The sequence below is a fragment of the Epinephelus lanceolatus genome, chromosome 6 (assembly GCF_041903045.1).
Source record: "Epinephelus lanceolatus isolate andai-2023 chromosome 6, ASM4190304v1, whole genome shotgun sequence".
Taxonomy (NCBI): Eukaryota; Metazoa; Chordata; class Actinopteri; order Perciformes; family Serranidae; genus Epinephelus; species Epinephelus lanceolatus.
Window position 1 is genome coordinate 32,825,044 of NC_135739.1, and position 13,624 is coordinate 32,838,667.

Genomic DNA, 13,624 nt, shown 5'->3' on the forward strand with positions numbered 1-13,624 from the left:
ATACATTACACACTGTATAGAGGTTTGGAGAAATACACACAAAACAATCACAAATCCCATTTTTATGCTACAAAAGAGAGCTATAAGAATTACAAACAGAACTGATTATCAAGAATCAAGCAACAAATTATTTATAAACTCACATGCTCTCAAATTTAGAGGTTTGGTGGACTTTGAAAGTGCTCAAGTAAGAAATAAAATGCTTCCACGCTGTATGCAGGGGTTGTTTAAAATTAGAGCAAGTCAGTAGCAGCTAAGAGGAATTTATGTGTTCATCAAAACAAAGATTAAAACAAACACAAGACAAATAAATTAGGCCTAAATTGTGGAATAATTTTTGAAAAGGAAACGAAATTGTGTAAAACACTTGATTTAATGCCATGAATGCCAGTGTGTGTATATGGGATTTTGTTCTGCACTTTCTGTTGTCTAGAATATGTTTTGTTTTGCCTGTTTCTTTCATTTTCATTGTATAAATCTAAAGAGAACAAAAGTATGAATGAAAAAAGGGTAGGTATAATATGCTAAGGCTTCAACAAAAACCTGCTTTGGTTTGTCACTGCTTCAAAAGTAGTGACTTAAATTGTTTTTTTTTCTTGTCTGTATTTGAGATGTATAAGTTGGGAAAATACTAAACTAAAATAAACTAAACTAAGCTAAAGTAAACAAAAATGTCATACAGGGCACACAGATTCAAGGCTTTAGTAGTTGTCCTATTTTTCAAATACAGAATTGATGTAGGTTAAGTATTCTTTGAGTTTTTTTAATGAGGTTCAGAAAAGAGTAGAAGAGTAAAAAAAAAGAAACAACAACAACAACAACAACAACAACAACAACAAAACATTTTTATAAGAAGGGAAAATTCAAAATCAGTATATTTGGAAATAAAGTTACAGACATCTTGCCAAAAATACGAGAGTGGGGACAAGACCAAAATAGATTTTTTAAGAAGTTCTTTATTAAACAATCAAATACAAAACACGTTTAGGTGAAACCAATCAATCCCAATACAATAATTAATCAGAAACAGAAATGCCAGGGGACAATATACACAAAGTCAGAAAACAATATTCATTCATAGAAATACATAGGAAGGTGCACATTGTCCAGTAGCCCTCTTGGTTTTGGAGGAGAAAATGGTTTTCATGTGTTGCTTGGTTTTATTTTTAAATGTAAAAAATGAAGGTTTAGAGTTATTAAACTCGAATTTGTAGATATGAGATTTTGACAAAATAATAATTAGTGTAATAATATAATGTTTTTGATTTTACTGCCACTATATTTAGTGAAACCAGACAAAACATTCTCCAGGCATAAAGTAAAGTCAGAACCATTATTATCAATAATACATCTCTTTCATAGCCTTTGCACAGTGCCATAACAGGTGAAGAAGTGTTTCTGGGAATTTGGACAAAATGAACTATTTATATTGATATCTTTTTTTCTACTTGACAAGATAATGATTAGCTGGGTAATATCTGTATAATTTTAAAGGACACTTCACTTATTATATCAGTCAAAAAATACTTATAAATTCCAGATATTTTTCCAATTAAAGTCTTTTGTAAAGCTGTTCTAGTAAGTAAACACATAAGGAACAGAGACTACAGCTCTCTAAAATAAATCACGTATACCTCTGTTGTCAAAGACCCAAACAGATTTCATAAATCTTTTGGAACCAGCTGACAAAATGAGCAAACACCTTGGTGGCGTAATGTTGTCCTCCTTAGGTCAAATGCAGACTCATATCATCTCTGTTTGTCAAAAAAAAAAAGACAGACAGGAACGAGCTAAACGTAAAGAGAATAAAGACATGAGCAGTAAACAGCTGTGGAAATTCGCTTTTTAAACCAGCCTTCACCATGTTACCTACAAACCCAGGGCTGAGGACAGGGCTGCAGTTCAGTGACTCTACAGCAGGTGGCGGTAAAGATCCGCCCCGCTACAATTCACCGAGAGAAGAAGGAGGAACATACACAAATATGTCTTGTGACTTGTTAATGAGAATGAGGAAGCGGCTCAGGGACAGCTCAGCACATCAGCTGGAGTAAGTTTCATTTTGTTTAACGGGTTCAGGCAAAGTTAATGCGCAGTTTGGGGCTCGTTAAGTCGACAACTTCCTGTTTTTACCGAGACGCCAAAGAATGAGCTGATTATTTAGTTAAAGTTTTGCAGACGACTAAAGGTGAGTTTGGCTCTCTGGAGATGCTCTTATCACACATCACATCTCCAAAATGAGTCTGCTGTTAGCCTTACTTGTTTTACTACAGAGAAGCTGCATGTTATTGAGCACAGAGACTAGGGATATTCTGATGTAAATAGGGAATATGTTAATAATGTGAATATGTATTTATATGATGTATGTATGTGTGCAAAGTCAGAATAGTTGGACTGAGATCAGTTTGACAGCTGCTCACTCTGTAAATGACCCAAATAAAGATGAAATACAGTTAAAGATCTCAAAAACCTAAACACCCACAGATCAGCTTGGTCCTGTGTCACCACTGCAGCTCTGAATATCATAACATATATGACTTAAATGTTGTAATGAAATGACTGTGATGCCTTGTGTCCCTTAGGTTTACAGGATCCATCATTTTACAGAGATGGCTTGTGTGGGCTTGGTGAAGAGATGGCTCCCTGCTCAGCTGCTGCTCCTGTTGACGCTGGCCAACATTTCTGGTGACAGACTGTTATGGATAGTTTGTCTATTTACAGTTTACAGTTACGTGTTCATCCCCATCCAGTGGGGATTGGGGATGGAAATGTACAGGTTGCATGTTGTTACCTCATGATGAGTATGGTTACGATAAAATCGCAAATAAATCCAAAATCTAAATCTAATGCCAACCTGTTGTTTGTGTCTGTAAGCATCTTGGTTTGATTGTCTAGTTATTTTATTTCTGTCTGTCCTCCAGAGTCTACAGCATACCTGTCCGTTCCAGAAGAGGTCACACTTGTGGAACACTCAGGAGTCAACGTCACCATTACCTCCAGGTAACCACAGAGACGGCCTGCAGCAAACAGCACTTTTCCATAATGTCAGCTGTGTCAGCTTATGCAACACCCACACTGGATACACAGTGCTGAAGCTGCTGACATGCTGCTTTTGCTTTGGAGTAAAGGTGTAAAAATGAAGCAGTAAAAAGCAAATAATGTCAGCCACTTGAAGTAAGCTCTCAGTGCTCCTATGGTTTATAAAGCAGCTGTAAGGATCAGTGTTCTGACTGCATTTTTGTGTCTTTCTCCAGTTCTGCTGTCAACCAGTCAGCTTTGATTCACCTAAATGTGACCTACAGCTCCAAGTTGAACTACTCGTCTGTAATCATACTACCAGAGCAGGTAAGGATAATCAAAAAACAAGTTGTGCTGCATGTCCCAGGAGTGCACCATTCTTTGTTTGTTTTCTTTTCTCATTTAACTGCCTCAAGCAGCATCCTCAGGCTAAAATAAGTTGTACACATTCATGTAACCAGATTAGGAATTAGGGCTCCAACTAAAGATTATTTTCAGTGCTGATTAATCTGTTGACACTTTTCTCAATAATCAATTGGTTGTTTGGTCTATAAAATGCCAGAAAACGGTAAAAAAAAGCCGATTAGTGTTGCTGAAAGCCCAGGGTGATGTCCTGAAATGACTTGTTTTGTTCACAGCCCAAAGATATTCAGTTTGCTGTCATAGAAAATAAAAAAAAGAACAGAGAATATTCACATTTAAGGAGCTGAAATCAGAGAATTTAGACTTCTTTTTCCCATAAAACATTACTCAAACTGATTAATCTATTATCGGATTAGTTGGCTATTGATTTAATAGCTGACACCTACTTGATTTTTCATAGCAGCTCTAGCATCTATGCCTCATTAATATATGAAATACACTCATTAATATATGAAATACACTGGAGTTACAGTAATACAGTTACAGATTATAAGTATAATCTATCTTATTTCTCTGGGCCATAGAGCTCCATTGTTGTACAATAAAAGATATTAATGTGCCTCAAATACAAAGAACAGAGCTCAGATCTGTGAGCTGGACATGTGACCTTCAGTATTACTCAACATTGTGTTTGCTGACATGCAAATGAATGGCGTGAATCAGCCACAGCAAACGTCAGCTGACAAGTGTGTAGGATGTTAGGGGGATACACTGGCAGAAATGGAATCTAACATTCATAACTAGGTTTTCATTATTTTAATTTTACCTGAAAGTAAGAATTGTTGTATTTTCATTACCTTAAAATGAGCTGTTTATATCTACATACAGTGCAGGACCTCTCCCACAGAGTCCACCATGTTGTTTGTACAGTAGCTCAGAACGAACAAACCAAACACTGGCTCTAGATAGGGCCCCCACTGTCGCATCCTACACACTCGGCACACAGGAGAAGCTGTTGACTAAAAGCTCTTGTTGTTTGTTTTTGTTTAGGTGTTGCTGCCAGCAGCGGCAACCAACGTCAGTTTCAATGTGACAGCCCGCGATGTCGGTCAGGTGACCGCATGCCTCCTTAGCAACAACACAGACCTCAGCAGGTGGGTATCTGCACAGAAGCAGCGTGCAGTGACGTGAGAATGAATTTCCCCTCTTTCTCATGTATTCCTGCATCAGTCTGTTTATCGAATCACATTATTCACTGAGACAGAAACTTGAGACTGTGCTCAGAATAAGACGCCAGGGTGGAAAACACCTGAGGGTGGGTAGGGCTGTCACAATCCTGAATTTAAGGTGATGATCTATTGACATGCAGATAATTGTGATTAACAACATAATTGTCTTTTGGGGATCATTTTATGCTGCACAGTGGTGCTGTTGTGTTTGGCTTTGCAGCTAGACCTAAATAAACCACACACTCCCCACCCTCACAGTACCCACTGAGCTTTTCCCACACTCCAGCGACACCTCCAGCATATCTCTCCTCAGAGCTGTCAGACGCAGCTGCAGCTGTAGGGCAGAGACTCTACTATAAATAGAATAGCTGAAGCTGAAGAACCCGTCCAACAGCAGCAAGATCGATAAGCTCTTTTTTCCATGTTTAATTCCTGACATTGGAACTATGCGCTCATGTCAACACTGTATTTACCCGGTTGATGAACATGCACCCATATCACGGACTCTTTGTGGCCACATTTGTAACACTGGCTTTAAATTTCCTTGATTCTGGTATAAAATGATAGAGCAAAATGACTGCAGTCAGCTCGTCAGGCGAGGTGCGGGTGATGGTCTTTTACCGATATTGTTTGTATACTGTATGCTGAAGAGTTCACATGATGGTACATTGCCACTATTCAGTCTCTGTGTCTAAGCCTGATTCTCTCTCCACTAGTTCGTCTGTCAGGATCCACTTCAAGGTCATCCACAGCAACGTCCTGTCAGTAATCAATCAGGTGATTGGCTGGATTTACTTTCTGGCCTGGTCAGTGTCCTTCTACCCACAAGCCTGGGAAAACTGGAGGAGGAAGAGGTAGTTTTCTGTCTGTCTGTCCTCTGCCTTTCTCTTCATTCATCTAAGTGGTCTGGGGTGTTTTCCTCGTGCAGTTTTCTCAAGTGTACGAAATTGGATGTTTTTGTACTGGCAGATATCAGCATCATGATCTTTGATTAAATAGCATGGACACACAATGAACCAGTCCAGTATACTCATGCTAAATCAGACTTTCAGCTCAAAGGCACGTCCCTGAATTTTCAAACTCTAACAACATGATGGCTGCACTGGGAATGTGAGAGTTAGATTTTACATACACCGTCCACAAGTCCACACAGTTTCCAAGTAATTTTAAGCCTAAAAATAGGCCATATATACAGTTGCAATCAAAATTATTCAACCCCCATTGCATATTAGGCCTACTGGAAAAATATACAATTTCTCTGCTGTTTGCAATAAACAGATTACACAAGAACTGTTTAAGTAGTTCAATGAAACCAATATTACAAGGGTTTTGATCCAAATTCAACACAAAATGCTACTTTTAATGACTACTGCAGTCTCAAAATTATTCAACCTCTTCATGACAAGCATCTTCAGTACTTAGTAGAGCACCCTTTTGCTGTTATGACCTGCTGCAAACGTGATGCATAGCCAGACACCAGCTTCAGACAGTGTTCCTGAGGAATCTCAGCCCATTCCTCATGGGCAATGGCCTCCAGTTCAGTAATATTCTTGGGTGTACATTTTGCAACCGCCTTCTTCAAATCCCACCAGAGATTTTCTATGGGGTTCAAGTCAGGCGACTGTGACGGCCACTCTAGAATCTTCTGAGACCAAGCCTTGGTGGACTTTGAGGTATTCTTTGGATCATTATCCTGTTGGAAGGTCCAATGATGCTCAAGCTTCAGCTTCCTCACAGACGTTTTTACCTAAGATTTCCTGATACTTGACTGAATCCATCGTGCCCTCCACACGCTGCAGGTTTCCAGTGCCAGAGGCAGCAAAGCAGCCCCAGAGCATCACTGAGCCACCACCATGCTTCACTGTAGGCAGGGTGTTCTTTTCAGCATATGGCCCGAAGAGTTCCAGTTTTGTTTCATCACTCCACAGAACAGAATTCCAAAACTTCTGTGGCTTATCTATATGGTTTTGAGTATAATGGAGCCGACTTTTCTTGTGCTTTTGGGTCAGTAGTGGTGTACGTCTTGGAGTCCGGGCATGGAGCCCTTCAGTGTTTAGTATGCGCCTTATTGTACAAACCGAAACCTCAGTGCCTGCTGCCACCAAGTCTTGCTGCAGGTGTTTTGCAGTCACTCGAGGGTTTTTGACCACTTGCCTCCTCAGGAATCTGCTGGCAGCCCCTGACAGTTTCCTCTTTCTGCCACGTCCAGGTAGTGTAGCCAGTGTTCCTTTAACTTTGAACTTGCGAACTATGCTTCCAACTGTATCTCTAGGAGCATTCAGAGCTTTTGCTATCTTTTTGTATCCTTTTCCTTGTTTGTGCAAGGCAATGATTTCTTCTCTGAACTTTCTGGACAGTTCTTTTGACTTAGCCATATTTCTAACATGCAGTCAAACGTCACTCTCAACAAACCCCCTAGCCAGTCCAAGTATTTATGTGTTCTATCTCAAGCACACCTGAACTAATGAAGCCCTTGATTAGTTGCACCAGGTGTGCTTGAAACAGGGGGTTGAATAATTTTGAGACTGCAGTAGTGATTAAAAGTAGCATTTTATGTTGAATTTGGATAAAAACCATGGTAATATTAGTTTTATTAAACTATTTCAACTGTTCTTGTCTACTTTGTTTATTGCAAACAGCTGAAAAATTGTACATTTTGCCAATAAGCCTAATATGCAATGGGGGTTGAATAATTTTGATTGCAACTGTATGTATACGCAGAATTGTGCTTCATATTATATGTTGTCCATGAGTTGTATCATCATCATGTAAACACTCACTGTAGTTTGGTAATTCATTTGACAAGCATCTCAGAATTTTCTCCTCATTAACTAAGAAGTTCCCCGGAGGAAACTCTGTTATTTGGCACAAATCATAGATAAACTAGAGACAGAATTCAATCTGTATCCTGATAGTAAATTAATTCCATTTACGTGCCAAGCTAGTGTAACTGCCTCGTTGTCAGTAAAGAGCAGGTCAGCTAAATATATGTGATGTGTGTATAAAAGTACTCGGACAAATAATACCAGCCTGTTTCTTTTCAGTGTTGTAGGTCTCAACTTTGACTTCCTGGCTCTGAACCTAACTGGCTTCATCGCTTACAGTGTCTTCAACATTGGATTGTTCTGGGTGCCTTATATACAGGTAAGAGCATCCTTACCTGTAGGAAGGTAAGGAGGGCCGTTCCACTGTCATGTTTAGTACCACTGAGTCTGAAGAAACCTTTCAGAAGTCCATCCATTAATTTTCATCCGCTCATCCGAAGCTGGGTCGTGGGGGGGCAGCAGGCTGAGCAAAGTATTCCAGACGCTCTCCCTCGCTTCCCAATCTACTGCAGACAGCCCCTGTGCATGCTGGAGGTCACAGTGTGATGAAGCCAACCGAAGTAAAGAAGAAGAAGTGAATTGCTAAATCATTTGGTGCCACTTTACAAAACTCACAAACACAGCTCTACGTGTTTACAGTGTAAACATAACTGATTTATAATCTTTGAGCCTGAAGACAGTGTAGGCACAGAATAGAGAAAAGGTATGCGTGTGAGTCAGGTGTGCAAAAACTCCACTGTTTAGCCATTTTCTTAGTCAAAGAAAAACCTGATATTTACCCTCAGGGAAAGAGGCGCTGCTTGTTTGTGAAGCAGTGGCCCAGCAAGTGTCAAATACAAAGCATTCCTAGAATTTAAGTGGAAAGATGTTTCAACATGTTACTGATGTTTCCACACTTTTTCTTGAAATGATCATTTTACAGATGTTACAGGTCATTTTTCTTCATGTAATGAAGCCACCACATTGGACCGTTCTTTGGTCTTCGCCATGACTGCTTCTTGTTGCACATTTCCGTAGTGTAGACATGTGACTTTGACGTCGTTTTGCAACTGTAGGAAAAACATGCCAGCATTGAAAGCTTGGAGGCATACGATTCTGATGGTTCAGACAATTTGAAACCAGTTCTCAAATCTCAGCCCTAATGGTAAATAACTTAGCCACATTCATGTTTTTGTAGTAAGTTAACAGCAGCATCTGTCTGTACATCTTAATGAACACAACAGAATTCTTGTTCATGTATTCATATTCATGTGAAGAGTTCCTCAATGGCTGAACTGTAACTACAGTAGGTTTGGATTGAAGCATGTGCAGTGTGTATATATAATGTCTCCTCTGTGTGTGCTCTGTAGGAAGAGTTTCTGAAGAAAAACCCAAATGGAATCAACCCCGTCAACGCTAATGATGTCTTCTTCAGTCTCCATGCTGTACTGCTCTGTTTGGTCTACATCTGCCAGGCTGCTGTGTATGAGGTGTGTGTCTGTAATGTAGAGAAGCTGGTGACGGAGAGGCTGTTAGAAATATATCTCAGGTCTCAGTATTCACAAGGTGAAAATGTGTTTCGATGCATCTCTGGAATTATTTTAAGTATTTGATTCTGCCATATGTGTGTTTGTGTGTGGACCTGCAGTTTGTCTGACTCTGTATCAGTGTGTAATCCAGTGTGTCCTCTCTCTGCCAGAGGGGGGGTCAGAGGGTCTCCTGGATAGCCATGTTCTTGTTGGCAGTCGGCTGGACATTTGCCTTGGTCAGCTTGATTCTTGCTGCAGTGAGACAGATCACCTGGTTGGATTACCTCTACTATTTCTCCTACATTAAACTAGCTGTCACTCTGATCAAATATGTGCCGCAGGTAAGCTTTACACACACACACACACACACACACACACACACACACACATATATATGTGAATCACCTCTCTGACAGTGTCACTTCCAGAAAGGTGGGAGCTGTTACAGGACTGTTGTACTGCATTACAATGTACACTCGCTGGCCACTTTATTAGGTACACCTGTTCAACTGCTTGTTAATGCAAATAGCAAATCAGCCAATCATGTGGCAGTAACTCAATGCATTTAGGCAGGTAGACATAGTCAAGATGACCTGCTGAATTTCAGACCGAGCATCAGAATGGGGAAGAAAGGTGATTTAGGTGACTTTGAACATGGCATGGTTGTTGGTGCCAGAAGTGCTGGTCTGAGTATTTCAGAAACTGCTGATCTACTGGGATTTTCACACACAACCATCTCTAGGGTTTACAGAGGATGGTCTGAAAAAGAGAAAACATCTAGTGAGCAGCAGTTCTCTGGGTGAAAATGCCTTGTTGATGTCAGAGGTCAGAGGAGAATGGCCAGACTGGTTCAGGATGATTACAAGGCAATAGTAACTCAAATAACCACTCGTTACAACCAAGGTCTGCAGAAGACCATCTCTGAACAAACAACACGTTGAACTTGGAAGCAGATGGGATACAGCAGCAGAAGACCACACCAGGTGCCACTCCTGTCAGCTAACAACAGGAAACTGAGGCTACAATTCACACAGGCTCACCAAAAGTGGACAATAGAAGATTGGGAAAACGTTGCCTGGTCTGATGAGTCTCGAATTTTGCTGCAACATTCAGATGGTAGGGTCAGAATTTAAAATAGACAACTTGAAAGCATGGATCCATCCTGCCTTGTATCAACGGTTCAGGCTGGTGGTGGTGTAATGGTGTGGAGGATATTATCTTGGCACACTTTGGGCCCCTTAGTACCAACTGAGCATCCTTTAAACACCACAGCCTACCTGAGTATTGTTGCTGACCGTGTCCATCCCTTTATGACCACAGTGTACCCATCTTCTGATGGCTACTTCCAGCAGGATAACGCACCATGTCACAAAGCTCAAATCATCTCAAACTGTTTTTTTGAACATGACAATGAGTTCGCTGTACTCCAATGGCCTCCACAGTCACCAGATCTCAATCCAATAGAGCACCTTTGGGATGTGGTGGAACAGGAGATTCGCACCATGGATGTGCAGCTGAAAAATCTGCAGCAACTGTGTGATGCTGTCATGTCAATATGGACCAAAATCTCTGAATATTGTTGAATCTGTGCCACAAAGAATTAAGGCAGTCCTGAAGGCTGGTACTAGCAAGGTGTACCTAATAAAATGGCCAGTGGATGTACATATGTTCCTATATTTTTGTATTCACACTGTGTGTAGAAAATATTGTAATGAAAAATATACCATGCATTTTTTTCCAGGCGTACATGAACTACAAAAAACAGAGCACTGAGGGTTGGAGTATTGGCAACGTGTTGCTGGACTTCACTGGAGGAACCCTCAGTATTCTACAGATGATCTTACAGTCTTACAACAATGGTAACTATTCGTTTTATTCATTCATTTTATTATTCATTTTAGCTTACAGCTGCAACGTAGTGTCACAAAACTGAAGGGGTCAGAATTCTTTTAGCACCCGCTGGTGATAACGCGCACACACACATTTGTCACTACAGATACTGTATATCTGACTGACAGAGCATGCCATCTGTACTAACTGTGATGTGTCTCTCCTCAGACGAGTGGAGGCTGATATTTGGTGATCCCACAAAGTTTGGTCTGGGTCTGTTCTCCGTGGTGTTTGACATCCTCTTCATGACTCAGCACTACTGCCTGTACAGATGGCCACCACAGTACGTACCTGTTACAGGGGAAGAAGAAGAGTGATGTGGACAGACTGTGGATTAACTGTTTAAAAGGACACGATCACAAGGGAGCACAGGACTGATTTCTTTCAGTCCACAAGAATTAGCACATCTGATGAACCAATAAATGACTCAGACTGCTAAAGAGAAGTCATGGTGGTTGTCATGGTTGACCTCCATCATGATATGTTGCAGAGTTCTCTCGAGCAGGTTTTACTTGTCTGATCTGTACCCACCTACGCTGAGCTTAGCGTGCTTCCGCCTTAAATATCTCAGGATCTTCACTTGCCTTTTTTTTGTACCACGGTGTGAAAGTAGTTGAAGGTATAAGAATAATGGGTGTTTTGATTTCTATGTGAACAATTTTTTATTTAAATGCAGTATCACAACTAAAATCATAGTGAGTTAATTGCTGTAGCTTGATCGATAAACTGGCAGGCCAATATTATCAGATGATTTTAGCTCATCACAGACACACTGGTGTGCATTTCGGTTGATAAGAAACTAGAAATATCAGAGATAAGTTTGAGGTCATTTATAGAGAGTGTCCACCAGAGGACACTGTGTAAAGAGTTATTCTGGGTGATCACTTTTTGTCCTGTGATGAAACATTTTGTCCAGATGGAGGTGGTCTCTTCCAGGATGACAGAGTTCACTTCCACGGCACACGAGGGCTCACTGACTGTTTTGATGAGTATGAAAATGTGAATCACACATTGGGGCCTTTACTGTCACTGTCACTTTAAGCCAACTCAACACTTGTGAGGAATTTTGGGGCATTGTGTTAGAAAGCACGCTCCACCACCTTTATCCAAACACACAATAGGGAATAAATTCTTACATTATCCTTTAGGTTCTGCACAAAAGGGTCATTTATCTCTCACGCTAACCTGACTTATTGGCTTGGCTGGACAAAATACCATTAGAAGGTAAACACTCTGGAAAACTGTGCCTTTATTGACTGTATTCAAATGGGAAACATTTGATCTGAATGATCGTCGCATATAGGTCAGATACACTGAGCCTTTCTCAGTGTGTGTTCTTGTCTCTACTCATGGACAATGGCCAGTCACCTGCAGTTATTTAGTTGTGATACACAAAATAAAAATAAAATATTTTATACTATTAGTCTGTTTTCAGCTCTTTGTATATGAACAGTATGTATGCATGTATTTGTGTATGTGTTGTGTATACATGTATAAACACACACACACATCAGTGTGTCCGATTGCTTGTATGGGTCAACATGCTATTTCAGTTCTCTTCTGAGTTTATAATGGGCATGTATTGCACTGCACAGTTTGTCACACGACCCATTCTCATACAATTTATACATCAAAATGTAGACAATGACGTCTCTTTTACACAATGTCAGTGTTAATTTTTTGGATTTTCTGCCTCAAAGCACCGAGAGACATGATTTTTGGGTCTGACACTTTTGGAAAACTAGAATTACCACCCTGCGGTTGTATGGTTCTGCACAGCTGTCAAGTTTCTCTTACAGTTTACATCCATGTCTGTAAAACATGGATGCTTCACACACTTCTTCCCTCAGCAGTACAGAGGATCTATGCAATCAGCACAGTTGAAGTGTCACAAGAAGTATCTTCTCTTCTGTTCCTGAGCTATAACACTAAGTAATGGCCAGAAGTGTTTCATGCAGAAAAGTATGATGTCACAGTGAGGTTGACCTTTGACCTTTTAGATATAAAATGTCATTATCATCATGTCCTACTAGACATTTGTGTGAAGTTTTGTCATAATTAGCGTATGAATTCTTGAGTTATGGTCAAAAACATGTTTTGTAAGGTCACAATGACAGTGACCTTGACCACCAAATTCCGATCAGTGTATTCTTCAGTCTACGGCCCAATTCCAATCCGATCCCTTACAGACTCACTGACTTAGAGGCGCGTTCATGTGAAGTGTGTGAGGGCTGTCCCATTGTCAAATCGTCAAGTCAGTGAGTCAGTGAGTGAGCCCTTTATGCCCCCTTACCGTAGGTCAGCATCAATGCGGACTTAAGGTAAGGAAATTACCCACAGTTCATAGCGTTGTGACGCCAAATACAGGGGTTGCCCTCGGAACACCGGAAGTGTTATTTAAAAAAAAAAAACGAAAACACGGTCGGCAGATATGCAAATGGTAATGTTATGGAAGGAGAGTGAAAAAACAGATTAACAATGAAACATTACATTAACAAGGATTTAAGATGGTACATAAACACACATGAAGTCAGAGGAATACCAGTGGTTATATTCCACACACAAAGAATATATATCCTGCACATATCTATATATCACATATATATCTATCTATCTATCTATATATATATGTATATATCTATCTATATATACATATATATATAGATAGATATATAGATATATATGTGATATATAGATATGTGCAGGATATAGATAGATATATATTCTTTGTGTGTGGAATATATGCTGAGTGCTGTCCCATTCCTATTTGTAGCATCCGGAGCCCTTTCAGACT

The 13,624-nt window shown here is 40.1% G+C and overlaps 1 protein-coding gene across 2 annotated transcripts; it reads left to right on the forward strand.

Annotated features, from left to right (window-relative positions):
* Nucleotides 1-1,996: 1,996 nt before the first annotated feature.
* ctns (cystinosin, lysosomal cystine transporter) lies at nucleotides 1,997-12,253 on the forward strand. 2 transcript variants are annotated; one of them, XM_033622364.2, is made up of 11 exons: nucleotides 1,997-2,047; nucleotides 2,580-2,682; nucleotides 2,919-2,997; nucleotides 3,252-3,342; nucleotides 4,429-4,532; nucleotides 5,324-5,461; nucleotides 7,652-7,751; nucleotides 8,782-8,901; nucleotides 9,111-9,281; nucleotides 10,682-10,799; nucleotides 10,999-12,253. In XM_033622364.2, the coding sequence occupies exons 2-11, from the start codon at nucleotides 2,607-2,609 to the stop codon at nucleotides 11,145-11,147; spliced, it is 1,146 nt and encodes a 381-aa protein (XP_033478255.1). In that variant the 5' UTR covers nucleotides 1,997-2,047; nucleotides 2,580-2,606; the 3' UTR covers nucleotides 11,148-12,253. The 2 variants fall into 2 exon arrangements, with proteins under 2 accessions (XP_033478255.1, XP_033478254.1); XM_033622363.2 differs by having other exon boundaries at nucleotides 2,009-2,185.
* Nucleotides 12,254-13,624: the final 1,371 nt, after the last annotated feature.